This window comes from Pomacea canaliculata, unplaced genomic scaffold, assembly GCF_003073045.1.
Source record: "Pomacea canaliculata isolate SZHN2017 unplaced genomic scaffold, ASM307304v1 utg2218_pilon, whole genome shotgun sequence".
Lineage (NCBI taxonomy): Eukaryota > Metazoa > Mollusca > Gastropoda > Architaenioglossa > Ampullariidae > Pomacea > Pomacea canaliculata.
In genome coordinates, this window is record NW_020229206.1 from 95880 (window position 1) to 119362 (window position 23483).

General features: G+C 39.7%; 3 protein-coding genes across 4 annotated transcripts in view; 2 read left to right on the forward strand and 1 right to left on the reverse strand.

Annotated features, from left to right (window-relative positions):
* The window catches only part of LOC112556019 (deubiquitinating protein VCIP135-like), a 30879-nt gene extending 30690 nt beyond the window's left edge, over positions 1–189 (reverse strand). Inside the window, exon 1 of the mRNA XM_025224625.1 lies at positions 99–189. The gene's annotated coding sequence lies outside the window, so the exon portion shown is untranslated. The remainder of the gene's footprint in view (positions 1–98) is intronic.
* Positions 34–6986, forward strand: LOC112556021 (protein phosphatase inhibitor 2-like). Of its 2 annotated transcripts, XM_025224631.1 has the most exons (5): positions 34–295; positions 1736–1951; positions 2896–2981; positions 3631–3821; positions 5724–6986. In XM_025224631.1, the coding sequence occupies exons 1-5, from the start codon at positions 72–74 to the stop codon at positions 5727–5729; spliced, it is 723 nt and encodes a 240-aa protein (XP_025080416.1). In that variant the 5' UTR covers positions 34–71; the 3' UTR covers positions 5730–6986. The 2 variants fall into 2 exon arrangements, with proteins under 2 accessions (XP_025080416.1, XP_025080414.1); XM_025224629.1 differs by having other exon boundaries at positions 3631–6986.
* Positions 6987–16468: 9482 nt separating this feature from the next.
* Positions 16469–22735, forward strand: LOC112556023. Its single transcript, XM_025224633.1, has 6 exons — positions 16469–16750; positions 18548–18736; positions 19781–19948; positions 20668–20888; positions 21194–21310; positions 21514–22735. The coding sequence occupies exons 1-6, from the start codon at positions 16634–16636 to the stop codon at positions 21701–21703; spliced, it is 1002 nt and encodes a 333-aa protein (XP_025080418.1). The 5' UTR covers positions 16469–16633; the 3' UTR covers positions 21704–22735.
* The last annotated feature ends 748 nt before the right edge of the window (positions 22736–23483 follow it).

Sequence of the window (23483 nt, forward strand, 5' to 3'; positions counted from 1 at the left end):
TAACTTACACGTTAAACCTCATATTGGTACACATGCTATAAGTCATTTATAAAAAGCAAAAACTAAGAAATATGCGTATTGGCCATCCAAATTCTTACTGGCGAAATTCGAACAGTGATTTCCATGTCCGTTGTACGGCAATAATCGCCAAGTGTGTGATAATACGCAGATGTTGCAGCCAATGGCAGGACGGCTTACAAACACTTCACACATTTTCGAGAAAAATGGCTTCCGAACGGGACAAGAAGCCGATCAAAGGCATTTTAAAACACACATCTAGTCTTGATAAACCCCCGTAAGTAGCTGTATTCTTATTAGCCTGTTAATTTATGTTAAACAAAATAAACGGTGTTTGTTTGATATTAAGAAATAGTCATCTGGCTTAGTATAGGACACGACGTAGGACACAAGTTGACAGTAGTAGCTTCCTGTGCAAGCTCAGGTAGCGAGTGACCGCCCATATTATTCTGTGTAACAATGCATAATCAGGCGTTGTTTTAGGACATATTGTTGTCTTGTTCTTGGTGTTATATAATAATGTTCGCAAAATATCAGATTTTATGTAAAACGTTAAATAAATGCTTTACGATTAGGAAGATGGAAAACAAATAAAGGGTGTTTCTTACACATCACTATATTAAAAAAAAAGTAGCTGCTTTAGTTTACAGGCTTTTGCAGATAATACCAATAGGAACGAAAGGCTTTTGTTTGAACCAAAATTTGAGCAAGCAGAGGTCTTCAGTTTTTACAGCTAGAGGAGTGTTTACTTATAGCAAAATTTGAGTGACTAAGACAACCAGGGTCAGTGGTTTGAGGACTGCAGGGACTGGTTACATGAAAACTGATAGATACAGGCTAGTGTGGTTTGTGGATACCTGCAGATGCAGTTGGTGGGTACTTGGTAGTAGAGTTGATGAAGGAAGTATATATATATATATGTCTTTCAATAAGTTTTATAAAATGTTAAATAATGGTATTAATATGCATGCATTTCATGTAGGTTTAAACATCTTTTCCCCACCTTGCTTCCAATTGCATGTGGGTCATACTAGCATTGTAAGTTTAGTGGGTGTAAAGTTTTAGATAATTTTCTTCAAGTTCTTGTTCTAAAGACTATTCTATTATCTTCCTTGAGTTCTTGTCACTTCTTATCCTGTTTGCATGATTTAGCCTTTTTTATATCTCTTTGTTTTAAAAGAAAACATTTGTAAATATAGTCACCATATGGTTCAGGAATCAACAAAACAGAACATAAAGCTACAAAAATTTGTACTCTCTCACACTCTCACTCACATTCTCCCTCTAACAACAACACACACACAGAGGAAGAAAATAGCTTATAGGCACAAAGTATGCAGGTAGGAGCAAGAGGAAGGTATAGGTGTTTGCTGATTAGGAATATATTTGCAAAAGAAAGATGTCTTTAGGCCTGATGATTATTTTGTTGCTGTTTATCAGCTTTATTCACTGTGCAAGGATGTACAAGGTTGTCAAGGTATTTTTATGATTAAGTATGCCTACTCTGGTCTTCAAAATTGACATGCTGTTCAGTTTATTTAAGACAGAAGAGTGGAGAGGTGAAACAGTTCATAGGTAACAAGTTGTGGAAATAATGTTGAATGCTTTTGAAATTTTGCCCCAAAAAATGCTTTTCGAGCTGTTCATATTTGCTAATAACTAGCCTCAAAGCTGAGAGAGACTTTAGTTTTTTAATGTATATCTATATTTATTTCAGCCGAAGAGAGGTGGAATGGGATGAAATGAACATCTTGGCAACACATCATCCACCTGATAAAGATTATGGACATATTAAAATTGACGAGCCACCAACACCTTACAATAAGTGCTCTGATGCAGAAGATGACGAGACTGATGAGCAGGAGCAAGGTTTGTCACGTCGAGGCAGTTCAGGCAATGTTGAGAAACTGGACCCAGAAGTCTTAGCATCTAGGCATGTATTTTTTTTTTTTTAATGACAAAAAAAGACCTGTATTTCATCTTTGGTCAAAGCTATTTTTGATGTGTACTTATTTGTGTCTTTGATCACAGCTATGATATCTTCTTATGTGTCTTTGATCACAACTATGATATCTGCTTACATCACAGCTATGATTCGTGCATATATGTTTGAAGGGGGTGGTGAGTAGGTGGGGGGAGGGGCATATGGATTTTCTAAATTACTTTCTGCAAACAAAAAATTCAGAATACAACTTAATTAAGCAGAAGGCGTACGACAGCCAGCTTCATATTTCATCCACACATCAACAACATGCTTAAGTAATTGTTCTTGTTCTTAAGCGCTAAGAGCATGCTCCTAAGGAGTGCGAGTATTTGCTTTACAAATTTTGCATTTATTATTATTAATTCATGTCTTCTGTATGCTTGTCATGTGACAATGATATTTTTTTTTATAAAAGGGACTTTTATGTAAGCTAACTATTGCTCCAAGTAGGACTGTTATCATGAGCACAAGGTGGGGAAGTGCTGCTTAGTACAACAGGGCTGTGCTTACAGATAAGCATACCTAGAGCTGTGTTGACCTCTGCACATCTACAAATCTTAGTCTATATCAGCATGTAGTCCAATGCACTTAATTGTGACTAAAATTTGAAGATTTCTGTACATGGCAGTGTGCTCACCATATAACTAAAAAAATCATTTATAATAATAATAATAAATGTACTTATATTAAGTTTTCTTTTTCTGGAGAAATATTTTGCTGAAAGTTTTCTGGAGATAGATAAGCAATAAACTATAAGCCAGTCTTTGAAAGGAAGTAAAAATCGAAGTGTTTATGGTGTCCTTTCATACAAACAAGTATCATTGCTTAGTTGTTAAATGCTTGTGTCTGCCAACATAACCTTCTAATCTAATTATGGATTGATTATATTGTAGGTTAGCAGAGGGCTGCAAAAAGTCTGCTCATCTGCCTCCAGAAGAGGAGTCATCAGAAGATGAAAATGAAACTGAGGAAGAGCGGGGTATGCGTGTCAAAAGTTAATTGGGTTGCAAGACAAAGTGCAAGTCTTTTAAGATAAGGTGACCAGACGTTTCGGGGGCGAAAGCGGGACACGTGCCGATGATGGTGTCGTCACCGTCAAAAAACGCGGAATAAAGTGATTTTTAAAGACAACCGGGACATTTGATGGACTTGCCAGAAAGCCAGAAAGCGGGACATTTGGCGTTCCGCCCGATATTCAGGCGGGACACGAGGTCAAAAGTGGGACTGTCCCGCCTAATGCGGGACGTCTGGTCACCTTATTTAAGATTATTTGTTGTAAATTTTTCCACATTGGTTACGTTAGTAATAACCATCTCTTGAAAGCAAATTGGGACCAAGGCATTCCTTTAAGAGTACTATTGTAAATTTTCAACGAATCTTTAATTTTTCATTTGTACTACTGTATCTGGATAGAAATGAAGCTTTGTGAGAGGGTTGTCCATGAAAGACCTGCAGTACTGCTTGTGCCATGTGTACTGTACAATGCACCTTTATTTATTAATCTTCAAATTTATTTTTGGTGTATGAAAAGATGAAAAAATGCCTGTGTGTTTAAATGTGAATGTCATGCAAATATTTTTTTGGTAAGATGGAGTTTTACAGGTTTTTTTGTTTTTTTTCTTTAACAGCAAAGCGGAAGATGTTTGAGATGAAGCGAAAGCTTCATTACAATGAGTTTGCAGCTGTGCAGCTGGCAAAGAAACTGATGTCAGAGGAGGAGGATGAGGAAGATACTACCTCTAACAATACACAAGGGGCAGCGCTCCTCGACACCGCCACCTGCTCCTCCAGCAAGATGGATGCAGGTGTTGTAAATGATGTAAGCATGACTGGAGAGGGGGATTAAGCTAGTGGACACGCCTGCAAGAGCCTGTGAAGCTGTCAGCAAAGTCTGGCGATATGTTGGTCACAGAAACGATACATTGGCAGAACTAACCTGCCCTTTAAATTTCGTTATTAGAATCTGCCATCCCAGAGATTTCTTCTGTGCCCAACTGCCCCAGACAATCTTCAGAATATCTGTGGATATTTTATGTGGTGAAGCAAAACATCAGAATCCTCTAGAATTAGTGTGGAGCAAGGTAATATCAGCTTCAGGTTTTGATTTCAAAGCATGCTCCTGCTCCCCCTCTTTCTGAAAAAAGTGTTTAGTTAAACGAAAGCTATGTACACAACAGGAATGAAGGGGGAGATATGGTAAAACACCCTCAAGCCACAATTAGAACTATTATTAGTGATTGCCTCCCTTATAAATCACACAATCCATGTGCATAAAACGATGCATGTTTTAAGGAATGTGTGCACATGCATACACTCACAAACACATGTATACATACACAGACAGAAATGCGTGCGCACGAATATCCATGCACATACCATCTGCAGCTAACAATGCACTGGGGGTTGTGAGATGACCCTAGCTCAATACCTGAAGTTGGTGTATGATCAGTTTGCTTCCAGCAACTGCCTTGTCTGCTACAGTGTTTCTGGCCCTGACCTTGCAAAGACAATGACCCTACAGTGCTTCAGCCCTATTTTCCCATCAGACAATGTTTAGTACGGTGTGTTGTTTCATCCCACTGAGAGTGGATATAGATGTGTGTTGTGTCAGTATGCAGACAGGACTTGATACAAAATAAATTTGGATGACAAAATGAGTGCTGCGAGCAGTTCTTGTTGAAACCTTTTCTCCCACCTCAGTCAGGTGCATGTGCACTTATCGTTTGTTAATTTAATAGCACTCATTCCTTGCAGACCCAAGGGTTGTTTTACTGAGGTTATGGAAACATGTATTTATGGTACCAGCGATGTACTGGATTTTTTTTTTTCAAGATTTCTGAGATATGTCTGTGTCTGTAAATTTGTGTTTGTCATTTAGACGGAAAAATTATTTTGATAAACTGGAATATCATTAACCTGTGATGATCTTGTTGTGCTACTTAAATGACTTTTATCTACATTAGTAGTTTCCCTGGTTTTGTTTTTTGAGGGAGTTAGCCTCATGCATGTGGCCACCTTCTCACTATGACTTTTCTTCAATCCTAAATGATCTAGATCAGGGCTTTTTTGTTTGATTTTTGCGTAAACCAGTAAGGCTTTCAGCATTGACGTGTTTGAACTTTTTTCTTTTTTAGGTATTCTGCTTTGAGAGAATGATGGTACTAATAGAAGATAAAATGTTAAACTAGCACTAGATCAGATGTTACTGTGTAACCAAAGTTGTCTGCAACAGAGGCAGTTAACAAAGAAATCGAGTCACAGCTAGAAGTAGTCAAGGTTGATGGCAGTAGTTTTTGTGCCAAATCTTCATACTACCTGACATCTCCTCTCACCCCTGACACAGTCCCGTTTGTGAAGTGACCAGTAAGATAGGTGCTTGATTAATGGTTTTGCTGTCAGTTGATTGTAATTGTGAGATGATGTGGAATGTAAGTATTCTCTTTTGGTTATTTTTTTTGCATAAACCTGAAAAGATCCATTGCCATTGGCCCTTGCACCTCACCTGGGATGCTGTCATTATGTCATTAATACTGTGATCAAAAGAAAATTTGTGTATTATGGTACACAAGCCTGGTTAATGGTTTGTTGTAAAAGGAGCATTTAATCAGTGTTTTAAGAGATTCAGTAAATCAGGTAACAGAACCTGTTGTGAAATTTTTCTATTTGTAATGTTGTTTTAAAAATATACTGTGTAACATGGGCACTGCACTTTCATGAGCAGAACTGACCAAGTTCCTCAGCTGATTTGATCCTTGCTGGAAGAGCTAGCTACAAGCAGTAGCCAGGCATGACCAACTGCCGAAAGAGAGAGAGGAAAGAAGATGGGGAAAGGTGTAATTTTGTAGGTTTATGGTTTTATGAATAGTGCTATTGAAAAGGAGACATTGTTGATAAGAGCTTATTACATCCAGTGATTAAGGATGTGACTTGAGGGCTAGGCACTGCCATTGTAACTGTTGTTAAATCATGGCATTTCACATTGTAAAGACACAATACACAGACAAAATAAGGAAGGTTATCAGAATCATTTTACGTGTAAACTCACTATGTGTGGCTTCTTGCATAAAACAGTTCAAAGTGTGGATGCCTGCATGTGTCAGTAAAGTATGTGTCGTGCAGTGTCACAATTTAGTTAAAGCCAGTAATAGCATGTTCCTGACCTCAGTCCCTTGTACCTTTTTTTTTTTTTTTTTAAATTTCATGAGAAAGAATGGCAACTGCATATTTGTTCCTGTCTGTGCACACATGCTAATGTTTGTGTACATCAGATGTATTTCTATAAAGCAGTTCTCCAAATGAAAGTGGAAAATGAGATTTTTAATATTTTTTATAGGATGCAAGAGAAACTTACCTCTTGTATCATTTCTCTTGATGTCCCATTCAACTGCTTCAAGGTTGGAAGAACTATATGAAGAACTATATCATTTCCATTTAAGTTAGTCACCTGGAATAGCTTTAAGCTGTCATTGTTTGATGTTTTCCTTTTATTTTAACTTTGGTTTGGTGCTTAAACTGCATACAGGCTTTCATGCATTATCACCCGCAAGCTTGTAACATTTAGACTCATCACAACTTTTAGTCCGATTCTAAAGTGGGTGTAGGTTGTATTACCTGTTGTATTATTTGTAAAAGTTTAGTGTCTGTATCGACATTCTCACTAACAGAAAACCCATTTGTTGGACATTACTGAAAGATAGTGCAACAATAAGGCTTTCAGTTATATTGGTATATTGTTGAGAAGTACTCAGAAAGTTACAATATCTGCTTCATCAACTTTAACACCAGTCCAGCCAGTAGTGTTATATGGAAGATATATGATTTTTTCATTGTTAAAGATTTTTGCAGACTTTTTTCCCCCTTGTTGAATAAAGCATGACATGTGTGCATGCCTCCATGTATGTTAACATAAACTTTGGAAACTCCACAGTGGCAACTGTGTTAATTTAAAGCTGTAGCAAATTAAATGCCATGAGTTTTGTTTCAATTTGAGATGTTTGGTCCTTTGTTGCTTGTTAACAAGCTGCTTCAGTTGTCACAAAAATTGTGTGTGTCCGCACATAGCATACATGATATGCATACATGCAATTCAGAATATTTTTCTCACTTGATCTCAAATATTTTTAAGATGTAAAATGGAGAGGGCAAGGGAAAAGCATCTTGTAAGTGTAAAGGGTTGTATTGAGTAGTGTTGCTGGTCTGATAGCGACACTTCTGTCATGTTTCAAGATACTGTCTTGTGTTAGGAGGTAATGTTCCCATTCAAACTGGTCCAGAATCTGGAGCTGCCTGTTGTATTCCTTGACAAGTACCTGTTTCCTGGCAAGCACTTGTTTGTGTCAGGTGGGGAGAGTTTTCTAGTCAGAGGCCTCAGACACTATTAGCTTTGAAGTCAAGCACACTATCTAGACTGTAGAGGGTGTGGTTAACAAATACCTGAAGGGGTAAATCTGGATATTTCTGTTGCAAACATCACAAGCCACTGCACAATAAACTAGGTATTTTAACTAACTGCAGCAGCCAGCATCACCTAGCGGGTTGTATGCATTTGGCCCCAGGAACTTTAAAGGAGATCACTCTTCCTTTCAATGATATTGGTTATCCCTCATACATAGCATAACTAAGTTTACCACAAAATCATGCTTGTAAAACTTCTATTCTTTTAAATTTTAAATATAGACAAGACTTTTAGTCATTTATAACCATCTTTTATTTTTACAGATGCATGGTTTGTTTTCATTGCTTACTCATTTATACCACAAGTATAAATACAATAGCTTGTAAATACTTGTGTAATAATAAGGTATATGGATACTCTTTATCCTTTAGGGTTCATAAGAGAAGAGGGTAGATGACTAGTTAGAAAAAAGTATTAACATCCTGAAGTATGCTTGTTCAATACACAAGGCATAACAAATTTCACCACTCAACCCAACATTTAAGTAAAAGCACATATTTAGCATAGACCGTATAAAGACAGGCATAATGCTGACAGAAAGATTTAAGGGTCTACAACTTGGACTGCAGGTTCATACTCTAGAAAATTTCTTGTGTAGCTTGAAACAGTGAAAGGTTATGCTTCATTATTCTTGACTGATAACAAAGTTGTGGTCTGTAGTACACAAGAAGATATGCTAACTCATGTGAGGAAAGTGCAGACCAGTTTGCATTGTTTTCAAGTCAAGAGAAAAGCAATATCACATAGAGTTCCATGGTTATGTCAGCATCCCTTTTGATTTGTCCATATCTGCATAATTGGCAGTCATTGTAAAATGTAACAGAAATCATGGGTGTGTTGAGACCAAAGCTCATCTACCACTTATTCAAGTGTCATTGTATGCACTTTGTAAACGATGTCCTCCAAAAAAACAAATGCAGAGTAGGCAGGAGCTGTGATTAGGTGTAGAAGGGGATAGAAGTGGGTTTAGCCTTCAGAGTTTTCTAAGTGTTTCAAAAAGCAGAAATTCATTCAGGAAATTCTTGCATTTACAATTTCACATTGAAGCTTTCGCTAGTGAGTGCCTATGTCCATTGAAATTTGATATTCAACTGGTGCTCTGAGCATGTGGTTATGCTAACTAAATCAAAAAAACAAATACCTTGTGAGATTGATGTGTGGATGCTTGACACAAAGTGTGTTACTTGGGGAAGTGTAAACTTAATTACCTCATACAAGAGGTATTCACTAAAGTCTAAGGTGTGTAAGTATGCCTTGAATGGAAGATTTCATACAGTAACTTGATTTTCATTTACTTATTCCTGATTAACTGCCATTCATAATGTCAATGTCTTCTACCTGTGTGCATGGTATCTATGCCATGAATCTGTATGTTCACTTCAGCAAACATGTAAGTTCCCATTTAGGTGTACAATATTAGTGCTGGGATATTTATCTGTTAGTTCAAAATGGATATCTTGAATATTTAGTAAGTAGTATAAGTAGGCTTTGATATGAATAGTGGATAAAAAAATGTTTTCTGATCCTTGTAACAGATGACACAAGAAAAAAGGTGTGCATACACTAGGATTTACAAAGGATGTTCTGATAATGAGAGTACATTGTTTCAAGTCAAAGGTTCATTTTGTGTAGTGTATCCTACAGGCTATTTACATGTATGTAGATTTCTGTTTCCTGTGTTCCTTCTTTATGTAGTATAATTCCACAGGGTAGTCTTTTTATGTGGGTGCAGTTGTTTGCTAGGTTCCCCTTTCGCAAACTTAGATCTAATACAGAGTTTGAAGGTTTGCTTTGGCATATCAGTTATATCAAGCAATGTCATTTTTTATGAATTTTTTTTCATATGTATAAGCATGTTAATGATCTTTTCTGGTGGATTTTGAAGGAATGGAAATTGCTGTTCCTCCCTATATAAGATGAAGTACACAGTCCTGTACACTTTACCAACTGATATTAAGGCCAGTGAAGATGTGTGCATGTGTAAATGTGCAGGCTCCTGACTTCCCTCAGCTTTTATCTACAATGTGGAAAGTTAACCCTTTAGATCCTGCATCCTGTTAAAAACTATTATTCATAAGTTGTACTTTATTCTGTCAGTAATGGAAGTCGATAAACTAGCTGAAACTTGGCAAGGCTTTCATGTCCGTAAATTACTGCACTTGCTTGACATGTTGGCTTTGGGTATGAGTGGAGAAGTGAGTGACATGACAATACAGTACTCACATGTGGTTATAGGCTTCAAGATCTGGAATTCAAGGATTTCAGTTTGTGTGCTGTTACCTAGCACCTAAGTCTAGAGCAGAGGTGGGCAGTTAATTTTCCCAAGGGGCCACATGAGAAATTGGGATGGTTTTAGAGGGCCGGACTAATATAGTTAACTCAGTTTTACCCAATGCTGTATATTTAGTATATATACTGGCGGGCGGGCCAGCGGGCGGGCCGGTCAGAGACAGGAGGCGGGCTGGCTTTTGCCCAGGTCTGGTCTAGAGATTGTAGTATGTCCAGTTCTGGAGACACACAGTCAAGCGACATTCTTCCACAAAACACAAACAATTACCATAAGGCTGTCCAGAAATATATTTTTGCTAGACCTTAGATGTGCAGCAAAGCTGTTGGGTTCACTTCTACACATCACATTTTTTTTTTTTTGTGCTGTTACTCCCTCCTTCCCCATTACTGCATTTTTCATTTTCAGAAAGTGAACTTCTAAATTCAACATAGTCACTTCAAATATAACCAAAAAAAAAACAAAAACCGAGCAATCAATATTGTGAACCCAAGCAGCTGTCAACTTAATGTTTTGCTCATGTACATGGACTTTTAGGCAGTTCTGATCTCACACAACATTACAGTTTGACAACTATGTCACCATAAACAATTCTTTAAACTGTAATGTTGTGTGAGATCAGAACTGCCTAAAAGTCCATGTACATGAGCAAAACATTTCATGTAAATTCTACAGGATCACAATTGAATCTGAGTGTCTGTGGGGTCAGGACTTTGAATGTAAAGAATCCAAACATAATGTGCTTACGGTATGCAAAGTTTGCTGATCAACCAGGTGGCTTGCTGGGCTGTGTCTCAAAATCCCAGCTGAGGTCAATCATTGGCTCTCCCAGGCAACACATCCTCATGAAAAAGAAGCTGCATGGTAGAAGATACACTGTTGCACACTAGTAATTAAGAGTGGAGGGCAGTGTCATAAATAAATAATAAGTAACAAATTTTGTGGACAGTGAGACACACTGAACAACATAAAGATGAAGCACAAGAGTATAAGGTAAAGCAATGGATGAAGGAATGTAGATACTATAAACAGTGTAGATAAAAGCAATGGACAGTGAGGTACTATAGACACAAAACAACATAAAGATGAGGTACAAGATAATAGCAGTGGACAGAGAGGTATGTATAGACACACTGAACAACATAAAGTGAGGTACAAGATAACAGCAGAGGACAGTGAGGTACGTATAGACACTCTGAACAACATAAAGTGAGGTACAAGATAATAGCAGTGGACAGTGAGGTACTACCGACACACTGAACAACATAAAGATGAGGCACAAGAGTAGAAGGTAAAGCAATGATGAAGGGATGTAGACACTATACACAGCTTGTGGACGAGGAATGTGGAGAGTCAGCAAGAAAAGAGTTGCAGTAGTCTACTGGAGACACAAGCTGCCATCCACTATAACTGTCTGTCCTATCTGAGAGAAATGACTGAAACCAGTCGAGTGGGGAAGTGGGATGCCAGACAGACCTGACAATAAGAGTATGACACTGAAAGTAAAGAAGTATTTGACTTCTAAGTATTTGTAAAATCACAACTAAAATGGATTTTGTAATGGAGTCAGAAATAGAATAAAACCAGCATTTATTTCTTGACTATAAATACTGCATTTGTCGTGTAGTTTGCTTATGGAATTACAAGTTACCAGTGGGCCACACCCACAGTCAATGTGCTAACCTGTGTGGCAAGCAGAGGGCATGAGCACGTCAATAGCCTTATAAGCACGCTTGTTGTGGGGACGCCTGCCACCTCACGCTCTCACCCTGTGCAGCGGCATCTTGGTGTCGCCTTCAGTCTGGCGGCGCTGGGGCTCGTGTCACGTGGTCAAGGTATGTGCAGTTCATTGTGATTGCGTGACCTCGGTCTGGCGGCGCCACAGACTGCGACTGCGTTGACTTTTCGGCCGCGAAGAACGCAAGGCGAGGTTGAAGGTCAGAGTTCGTTAGTGGAGCGGAGCTACACCTATCTCGCTGGCGGACCTGGAGCTAAGTTAGCCACCAAATTAATAAACTATGCAACTGGACAGTTTTGTAAGCATCCTCGTGTGTAGGACCTGTGACTAAAGGTAAACGTCTCCTGTCGACGTTCTTTAGGTCGTTGGATGAGGTTCGGTCTTCTGATTCTCGGTGTTTGTAGTCACGTGCAGCTCCTGGCCCCGCGACTGAGGGTTTAGCTTCTGCAATGTAGTCATATTAGTCTCCACGAGTCTGTTTCTCATCTCTCTCTCTAGCGATGTGTCTATGCACACGTTGATATTGGTGCACGGTCTATGCCAGGGTGCACAGCTCACGTGATATCACGGTTCACGTGGTATTGGTGCACGGTCTATGGTCACACTTGATTAGTCACACATAGGATTATGTGATTAGCCAAAAGTGATTTCAGCTTGTAAGCTGCCACACCTGTGTGACGCGTGACACCGGAGCTGCCTACACTGCGTGTGCACCTGCAGCAGATCAATCAATCAATAGTAACAGCATCTTCTCCAGCTCCACGGGTGTGAGGCTGGTGTCAGCGGCTACCTCTACGTCTACGCTGGGGCGGGAGAGTGGCAGTGACTTTGGGGCTGGCCAATGTGTCTGTGGGCACTTTCCTGGCCGTCTCCACGCTTCCTGTCCTCATCGCATGGCACACCTGGCTGCAGGGCCGTGCTTAGGGGCAGGCGGACGAGGCATCTGCCTAGGGCCCCGCGCTTCAAGGGGCCCCGCGCTTTTGATTGATATGTGACTTTAGATCCCAACTAAAACCGTGTGATCGTGGCGTGAGGGCCCCGCACATGCCCTTTGCCTCGGGCCCCGCGGGGGCTAAGAACTGGCCTGTCTGGCTGGCCTTCCTCCTCATCCTCCTGACGCTGGGGGGCCTGGTCGGCCTTGTGGCCGACATGCGCAGAGAGTGTCGGAGCCCCCAACAGCTGACCTTGCAGCTCGCTGCTTCCAGTGAACCCGACAGCCTCATCAACGGGTGGGAGAGGTGCAGGGAGCCGGGGAGGTGGGCATCATCAACACTACTACGGAGTCTGTTCGTCTTTAATACGTCCCACCTGTAGAGAACTTCCACACACAGTCCCACTATGATGTCGACTGTCTTTGATACGTCACGCCTGTAGAGGACTTCCACACACAGTCACACTATGATGTTGACGCATAAAGGTTACGCTATGACTTTTGACCCTGTACAGTAAGGCGTGACACTGACGGTCACTAATGTCACACCCAGGTAAAACTGCAGGCACGACGTTTACAGCCTCGAGACGCCCCTGCTGTCACATCGCAGTTTATCTTATTTCACTAGCCCGACTCTGTGTGCGTGAGTGTGTTACAGATTCAAGAAATGCAGCACTAAACGATTTTTTTTACGAAAAAAGACCCGCCCCCTCCCCCCGAAAAAAAATTTTTTGACCCTGTGGAGGAGCTGCTTTCCCTAACACTTTGCTGTTTTTCCCTGTGGTGCCTCGCCATTTCCCCCACCCCCATCCAAATCTCCTTTTGCTCCTTCATCTAACCCTTCAGCATTATGTGACAGAAGTCAAGTATGTCACACAATATCCACAAGTCTGTCACCATGTCCTATAAATTGTGTAATGTTCTTATCTTATTATTATAAAAATGCAGTTGATATTAATTTATTGCTGAAGGTCCGGTTGTTACATGTGACTGTAAGATGAAAGTAAATTGTTTTAGCCAGCTCTTTTCCAGGTGAATCAATGCGGTCAGTATATGACAAGCAAAGGTATGTCAGGGACACCTGTAGCACACAGGATACACTGCCTGCGGCAGTCCCGATATTTTATGCTGCGCCCAAATACAAACTAAACCTTTTATGATTCCTCTTCGAAATAAATCTTCATGTTCAGGCAGGTTTTAACAAAAACATCACACTTGTCATCTCCTTGAAAAGGTTTCAAACTATTGTTAATGGGCTCACCTATATACTTTTTCATGACAGACTTGACTCACAGAGAGAACTTCAACAAGCAGTGGTTTTTAACAGACTTCTCCAACTCTCATGCTACCTTCAGTCAATCCACACTACCACTTGGATAAATGGTCACTGCTTCTATATCAGTGGACATTATATAAAATCTACTGAGCCAGAACGTGGCTGTTTTGCCACAATCTGTATGTTAGCAATGTAATTACAGTATGTTGTGTCTGGTTAAAGACCATCTTGAATGGTTTGCGTTTTTTGCCGATATCGGTAGGTATAGGCGATACAACCTAACCTGTAAATTTCAGCCTTACAAACCCATCCGTTAATTAATTTTTTTAATTTTTAATAAAATTCAGGATGCTGTTTAACCCATGGACATTTACTATTGAAATTAATAATAATAAAATAAACAAGTGAACTTATAGCACTCAGCATCACGACCACGATAGCTCGCACTCTCTGTTCCGACCAATAATAAAAATGAAACATAACAGCAGTGAACAGTGAGGTACGTATAGACACACGAAACAACATCAAGATGAGGTACAAGATAATAGCAGTGGACAGAGAGGTACGTATAGACACACGAAACAACATCAAGATGAGGTACAAGAGTAGAAGGTAAAGCAATGATGAAGGTATGAAGCTGAGTTGTGGACTTTCTGAAGCTTGTGGATGAGGAACTGTGGAGAGTCAGCAAGAAAAGAGTTGCAGTAGTCTACTGGCGACACGCAGCCATCCACTATAACTGTCCTATCTGAGAGAAATGACTGAAACCAGTCGAGTGGGGAAGTGGGATGCCAACGACAGGATTGAGTCTATGAATGACAGTAGTGCGGTCTATAGTATTAAAGGCAGCAGACAGGTCTAACATAGTGAGAAATGACATGTCACCTTTATCCAGAGCAGACAAAATGTTGTTTGTCACCTTAAACAGGAGAGTCTAAGTGCTATGAAAAGGGTTATAAGCAGAGGGTGATGGAGAAATCTTATTTTCAGAGTTAAGATAGGACAGAAGCTGCTTGAGAAATACTTTCTCCAGGATTTCGGAAAGAAATGGCAAGTCTGAGACAAGGCAATAATTGTTTAGCACGTCGATGTCAAGGTAGTGTTTTTTTTTTTTAAACATCAGTTTCACTAAGGCTGTTTTGAAAGTTGTTGGGAAGACTTCAGAGGACAAGCTATCATTTACTATTTCTGTGAAGGAAGAGAGACAATGATGGGGTGGAAACTGGGTCCAGTAGACAAGTTGTGGGTTTTGACTAGAGTATGATGGTCCTAAGCTCACGTTCCAAGATTAGGTGCAAGGAAGCAAGGGAACACTTTTGGACCAGATGGTCGATGTGGTTAGCAATCTTGTGGGGAAAAAAAACCTCGCTGAAGGCTTCAGGCAGTAAAGCAGGTGCAATGACTGTGGACAGTTGTGGCCCGTTCGTATGGCCCAACATATGGTTGCAATCCTAAACAGGCTCTTACTCGACGAACAAGTGCTGATGTGAGCATGGAGGAAATCTGTTTTGGCTGAATGAACAAGGTGAATGTGCAGCATTTAGCATCTGTTTATGGACAGTCAATCCAGACCTACACCACAACCTCTCTACGTCTATGCTCCGCCTTAGCTCTCCACAGCTCAATGCGAATGCTAGGCAGCTAGGGTACCATGGCGCGTGTTTGTTGGGGTGAACTTGGGTACACACAGCAAGCAGGAGCATGGGCTTCGATCACAGTGCGGAAAACGGCCGCCGCAAGCCTGTCAGCAGAGTTTGAGGGGCAGAGGGCCAGTTTGGTTCCCAGGTCATCACAAAACATATCCATGTCACAAAGAGGGCACAGAGTGCGAGACACTGAAGTCAATGCTGGGCGACTTGTTGACAGACAAAATGATCTGAAGAACGCACATCTGACACAGTAACCATATGTATGACAGGATCAACAGGTCTGTGCACCACCCAATCCAAAACATTAATTTTTTAAGTGAGTGGGCTCGGTGACTGACTGGAAAAACTGGTATACAGATAGTTTGGTGTTTTTTGTTTCTTTGTTTTGTCAAATTGGACATTGAAGTCACCCACGATTACAGGTATGCCACTGAGCCTGTTGTAGTGGTCTAACAGACAATGAAATTCCAACAGAAACATGTTGTCAGTAATTTGTGGTGTTGGTTGCTGGTCTATATAAACACATAAGATGAACTTCTCTAGATGGCAATGAAAGTCTTCCATTAACAATTAAAATTCAAATGACGAGTGCACAAAAGGGAGATCAGTGCCAAATGCAAGATGACTAACGAGAGATGTTTTAAATGTCACAGCAATCCCTCCTCCGCGACTGGCACGGGGGAATGACCATATACTGTAGTTACCTGCGGTCTCATCAACACAGAGACTCATCACCACGATCAACTGAGCCACATATCAGTCAACAGCATAGAGTCCAGATCATTTTCACTGATAAACTCCACGATCTTACGTTGCCTGTCACTGAGGACTGAAGTTACTTAAAAAAACAAAAAACAACTGGCGTTGCCTGTCCTCTCTTTTCGTACATCTCCTTTGGATCATCCAGATTTTGAATGGATGTGCTCTGCTTACTCTCGTCAGTGTGAGAGAGAAGTTTGTGGTGGGAGTACACCTGCCATTCAGACCCGTTCTTAGCCCCCGGCCCCCGCGGGGCCCGAGGCATAGGGCTTGTGCGGGGCCCTCGACACCATGATTTTAATTAAAAGCGCGGGGCGCTAGGCCATCATACCATGTAGACCTTCTGAAGGGGAGTCACTCCGATAACTTCTTGTCATTTTGGAATAGTTTCCCCTGAACGCTGCTTACCTAGCAACCGCAGTCGCTACGAAGCAAAGCTCCGTAACAGTGCTGTGCAAATCTACGTATAGGGTCTCAAAAGCTCAACTAAGACGAACTGATAAAAATTATTTCCTAAAGCGAAATATTTTCATAAAATGAGCGATTTCCAAGAACTGAAATACGGCGACAGGCGGCAGGACTGGCACCAGACAAGTACTGAAGTCGGCCATCATTACAGGCCAGGATATTATTTTCCAGACACCGAGTTTACCGTAAGCATCGCAAGTTTTCTGCACTTTTACTTAGAGAAAACAAAACAGCTCTATACTAGCATATAAGACCACCAAAACTTTATAGGAAATGGCTTTTCAATCGTCGATATTAATGAGAGCATATTTAGATTGTATGAAACGTTTGTCATGCATCATGTTTTGCTTTAAATTGAGCCGTAATAGTTGCTACGCGAACGTATTATACACAGTTTAATCTGGCCTTCGACTGGAAAACTTAACTTACCAACCTAACAGTTGCTCAACACAAATGGGTACATGATTTATCATGATTTTATTATGTAGCTACGGTTTTGGATATGTGTGGGAATGGCAGACAGTTGGTAATCTCCCCTTACTCATCACCACTATAAAAGAAAGATTCAAGGATTGCTCTCTCCAAAAATGGCATGATTCAGTATCTTCTTCTTCTTCTTCAGATTACTGCGATTACCAGCCAGATTTACTTAGAGCAACATATATAGACCAGATATTACGACGTGAACATAGACGGGTCCAGTGTTTGCTGAGAAGTAATTGTTTACCCCTTAATGGAAACACCCGTCACCAAACTAGCAACAAACCTGAGTGCAATCAATGTGATAGTCAAAGTGTGGAAGACCGATACCATTTTCTGTTAATATGCCCTAAATATACAATTCTACGTAAGAGATATATCCCACTCTTTTACCATAAATTCCCCTCATCCTTTAAGGTTCACCTTTTGTGTAAGAACCTTAAGGGTAAAGTAGCTATTAATGTTGCCCTCTATATAACAGAATGTCTGAAAATGAGGACATCATGACAGTGTACATATAATTACTTAGCACTGAATGTCATTATACTGTTTATCATTTAACTAAAAACCAAATACAACTAAAATGTTGATCATATACAGCAACCCACTGTTAATATGCATGTAACATACAATATAAGAGGTTGACGTGAACCAAATGGTATTTGGAAATTGTAAACTACACATGTAAGAACCTAGAGTGTAGAGTAACCATTAGAGTTGTCCTTTACTTAAAAACAAGGTTTGTAAAGGAGATCTGCATGACCATGAGCATTACATGAGGATGAATGTCAGAATCTTGTCTGAATCTTGTCTGATTGTTATTATTATCTGATGTTGATGTGGGCCAGATGGCCTCCTAAAAACTGAATAAATAAATTAAAAAAAAAATGATTTATCTGGGGAGCTAAAGGATGTGACTGAGTTCCACCTTCTAATAATAATAATACATGCAAAATTTATATAGTGCATACTTAAACTCCTAAGGAACATACTCTTAGCTCTTAAGAACAAGAATGAGACATGGGGAACATATGAGGGACAGATAAATAACAGTACGTACTGATGACACACACACAAAAAAAGACAAATATGAAAAAAAAGTAAAGAGGATCCAAGTAACAAGGACTGAAAATATCATGGCTTTACAAAAGAAAGATGAATAGGGAAGTAGCAATAAGCGGAAGAAAGGGGGGGGGGAAGTATGAAATAGGTCTAGCTTTGTGTAGACTGATGTTAGGAGTACTGCTTAAGGAAGAGCTAAGTTTTGAGTGCACATTTAAAGGATTCAATAGTGGGTAGGTGGTACAGCTATGGAAAGGGACAGAGTTCCGTTGTTTTGCTGCACAGTAATTAAAAATCATGTGGCCATAGAACTCTGTGACTTATTTATAACCTTTTAATTTTTTTTCAATGTCTCATTTAGATATAATTATGCATTCTGCTTAAATCTAAGAGTTTGGTCTAATATTTTAATACCAATGGGTTTCAATGGTTTTTGACAGACTATCATAAGAGATCCTCTTCCTCCTTATTTGGCCAAAGAAGATGAGCTCACTAGAGGGCAGCACTATCAAACTACATCAGGATTTTACCACGACAGGAAACCCCACACTTTGTTATATGGAGAACGCATTCACAAGAAAGCTCCAGGCCACTGGAAGGTCAACTACATCAAGGACCTTGCTGAAAAGGTACTTACATCACACTCTGTATGAGGGTGTTACGAATTAAATTTTGTAACTATTGTAGAGGTGTGCTGCCTGGTGACTGACATTAAGGATATTTGACTCCATACTCTACCTGGCCATACTCTCTCTCCTGCAGTTTTGTCCCACCCATCTAGACCTTTCTAGTAGGTGTGAATGCATGTATGACTGCTAACCAGAATGTTTGGAGCCAGTGAACACATGCACGACTTGCAATCACTAGATGTTTTTAGCGTCTAGTAAACTGTATATAAGCTCTAAAATCATGAGAGGGTGACATCAGAAAGTGACTTATTGAAAGAGAAACAGAGAGAGCACAGAGACAGAGATGGTGCAAGTATCTTCAGGCACGTGTCACCTTTAGTCAACTTGTGCCACTCCAAGTTTGTTACTGCTGAGGTGGTAAGGCGTATGTCGCCTTTTGCCAGCATATCTGCTGTCTGATAATAATAATCAATGCAAAATTTGTAAAATGTGTATTCACACTCCTAACGAGCATGCTCTTAGCACCTGAACAAGAAGGAAACATGGACAGCATACGAGGGACAGGAAAACAAATAACATATGAACTATAAAAGAATAAACAACAGTCCTAACCAAGAATAAAATCAAATACAGAAAATGCAAAGAGGAACGAAATAACAAGAACAAGAACTGAGAGTAACATGATATTGAAAAAAGGAAGACAAGCAGGAAAAGTGTGAAAAAGGACTAGCATGGTGGGAAAGGGTGTTAGGAGTTAGTCAAAAGCCATTGTACAAACTGTAAATAAAAGCTTGTGAAAGAACTTAAAGGACTCAGTTTATTAGAGAGATTGGCATCATAGATTAGGACCAACAAGCCATGGACAATATAAACACCTGGGTTGCTCTCAGTTAACTATACCATTCCACTTTTTATCTGTGTATGTGAGATGTTTTCATGTGTGGTGTGTGTGTGTAAGAGAGGTGTGGGAGGGAATTTTTAAACTAGCATTAACATATCTGATTTAGTCCACAATCCCAATAAATTCACTGTTGCTGTCATCAGATAGGAAAAGGTGGGTGGAGGCAGCCCCTGACAATGGGAAATCAGCTGAGCGAGATGAAGGCTGAGTACAATGGGCAGCCTGGTCTTAGAGAAAAATACAACTTTGAGGAGGTCTTCTATCCACAAAACTTTACTCTACAAGATCATCACAAAGATGGACCATCAAAGGTAGGTTGTCTTCATCACATCACTCTTTCCCAGTGACTTTCCCCACAATGTTTTGTCTCTAGCAAGTCTGAACCAGGGTATAGATAATGAGATTTATGTGTAAAAAAACTGCAGTTGTGTCTATTACAGGTTGAATCATATGCTTTTAAGACAGACACTTCATCCGACAGATTCTCGACAACATTAAATTTACTAGCTTAAACTTTAACTAATGACAAATGACGTTGAAGTTAAAAGCATGATTTGAAGTTACTGGGGATGAAGTGTCTGGGGATTAAGTCTAGGGGATGAAATGAGTGTATTAAGTGATTTTTAAGACAGACCTGACAATAATTAACATGACACTGAAAGTAGACCACAGCTAAAATGGATTTGTAATGGAGTAAGAAATAGAACAAAACCAGCATTTATTTCTTCACTATAAATGCTGAATTTGTCATGTAATTGTTTATGGCATTCTAGAGAACTTTCAGCTACTTGCCAGAATATCTTAAGGGATTAGTGTGGGGTAAGTGAAGTGTGAGAGAAGTAGAAGTTGCATGGGATCTCATGTTCACCGTTTTGTGCTTCAGTTTTTACCCTGTCTTAATTCTTAAAGTTGTGCATCTCAACTACTCACCTCATTTTTCTGAGATCAGGTAAGAGACCTGCATAGAAATTGATGCAAGATACTGTATATTGTAAGTAAAAGATTTTAAATTTTCTTTGAACCATTCTAGTATGGTGAAGGCTCAACCCAGAACCCAAAGCTTCAAGGAGAACCATTCTATGTGCGAGACAAGGGCATCTTGCATAATCTGGATCCTTACCTCAGCACAACACACAAGGACCATCGCTCATTCAAGCTGTCTGAACTGAAAGGTTATGCCAAAAAGGACATACCAACATTTTGGGACTGTGAGGAGTACCCAAAGGCTTGGGGTCATGGGCAGAAACACAAGTAAGCAGTTTATAGTGTGTAAATACTCTGCAGAACTAGCCTCTGCTCTCAGGTACCTGTAGGCAGTTTCATTTTATCACTGTTCTAGACATGTTTGTGTTTACTGAGCCTGTTAAAACCTGTATGTACAAGACAGATTATTGGTTCATGACATAATGTAACAATTCACAATTTTCCTGCAAAAAGATAGATTGCATGATATCATGCACAGCCAAAATTATAATCTGAATGTATTACAGACTGCTGAACATTGCACAGTTGTTCAGCGTGCTCCCTAAACATGATGTACATTGCTTGCTTGACAGCTCACTTCCTAAACACACTGTACCACGAGAAAAGCTGCCAATGAGAGACACAATGGTCTTCCCAACTGCTACTAAAATCCCACGCCCTCCTAAGGCCATGATTCCAGTGCCACATCAGTGAGTTGCCCTTATTTATTAATGTAAGGCAATGTGAGACTTCTTGTCAAGTTTGCTATTTTCGCATTGTAGTCACCTATAACAGCCTTCTATGCTACTGTTTACGTAAGCATTCATACATTGTAGAAAGTTACATCATATTGTAAAATGTTTCCTTGTTATGTCAAGAGGTTTCCCACAAAGCGGTATTTAAAATGTTTCAGGGGCCTGAAATCTGAATATGCAGGCAACTATGTGCCACAAGACCATGTGAGACAGAAGGAGAATTATTACTGTGCAGTTGACACTCCATTTGTACTTCCTAACCCTGGAACTAAATCCATTTTCACTGCACCTAAGATGTACAACACTGAGTATCAGCACATTGGAAGCAATAAACCAGTCACTGTGTGATAATCCACCTCCAAAATCTGACTCCATGCAGTATGCAAGCATGCAAATCTGCAGCATTCGTTTAATTTCACAGTTTTCCTGTAATAGTGTTATTCAACACTTCAACTTCTTTTCTTCCTTATTTACCATACCAGTAGAAAGATGCAACATGACTGTGACTAATGCTCACAGCTACTAAATAGGCTATGTGTGCAACGAACTAAGGTCCAAAAGAATTGGATTTTTTAAGGCAGTTGAGAGACAAAATACTGCATGAGTGGGTTAGAAGAGAGAGCAGTGCGAGTCAAGTGCAGAGTATGAGATAAGTAGCAGACAGTCAATGAGAAGCAGCAAAAATGTAGTTGAAGATGCATAGTTTTGTTTATTATAACTATTTTATCATTTATTGACTAGAATGAGGATATTGTACCAAGAGCTTGCAGGCAATGGCCAGATATTTTTTGGAATTAAAAAATTACTTGAATAATATAAACTAAGTTGCACAGGTGCATCGAGAAATATCCACTGAATACTTTGAGACAGTTTGAAAAGTGTCTTACAGTAATTTACACAACATGCAAATAATGTGGTCAAAGATTAAATTATGACCCATGACTTTTATAAACCTGTGTCTGCAAAGACATTATGAAAGAAATTTACACACTTCCTAATGCATTTTCACGGAACACTTTTACGACTTTGCTTTTATGCACATAAGCATGCGAGAGAGAGAGAGCGCAGAAAATCATCCTGGATGAGGTGGGAACAGGCAGGAGGGTGTGTGTGCGCGCACGTTTGAGAGAGAGAGAGAGAAATGGGAGTACAATTGCCATCATAATCTATTTTGTTAAAATAAAATGTGTATAAATATAAGATGACACTTTTACCAGTATTACAACTGTAGTATGTACACCGTTTAAATTGATACAAACATATGGCTTTTGATGTGTTAATAAACATGTGTTAAGGAATGTTTCAAGAATTGTTTACTGCTGTATTCAGTAAAATCTATTTATTTATTCAGTGACCATTAATAAAGTCTGTTTTTGTGCATCTGTATCTTTGTGTAAGTGCAAGCAGCCATACAAATGCATGTTTGAAAGACAATATACCAATGGATAGACATTAGACAGACATGAGAATAATTTTATACAGAGTTCAGTTGCCACCCTCATGGGACACGAGGAAACCCTTCTCACAATAGTGAAACAGCGCATTGGTCTGGTTCAGTCATGTCGTCCAGCGCAACACTCTAAAAAACTGTCCTCTGTGGCTCCATGGAAGGAGGTCACAGCTTAGGAAGAGAAAAAAGTGGGTGGGGTATGTGAAGGAGTAGACTGGTCACTCCATGCAAGACCTACTGAACACTGCCCAAAACTGCCCCAGTGTCCACTGCTGCATATAGTCAGGTCCCAGCAGCACCAGTAGGCCAGATTATCTGGTGATCAGCCAGTACAAGTCAAGTAATGGATGATGATTATCATCATACAACCTTAGTATCAGTTTAAGAACATCACTCCATTGGATTTTGTTATGGTTTTCATGTATTTTACATAAGACACAAAAAGCCAATCTTATAAAAATTGTTAAATTTAAACTTTTTCAAATTTATAACAATTACTTTCAAGAAGAATTTTAAATATGCTAAAAATATTAACTTAGTGAACTATGTAGAATCTCTCTCTTTCAAAAATACTTACTGTAATCATGCTACCCTTACCATTCTTTTGTCCACCTTACTATCTCTGCATTCCACGTTCCTGGCAGTGCTCACTGTGCATGTGTCTTTGTTTTCAATTCA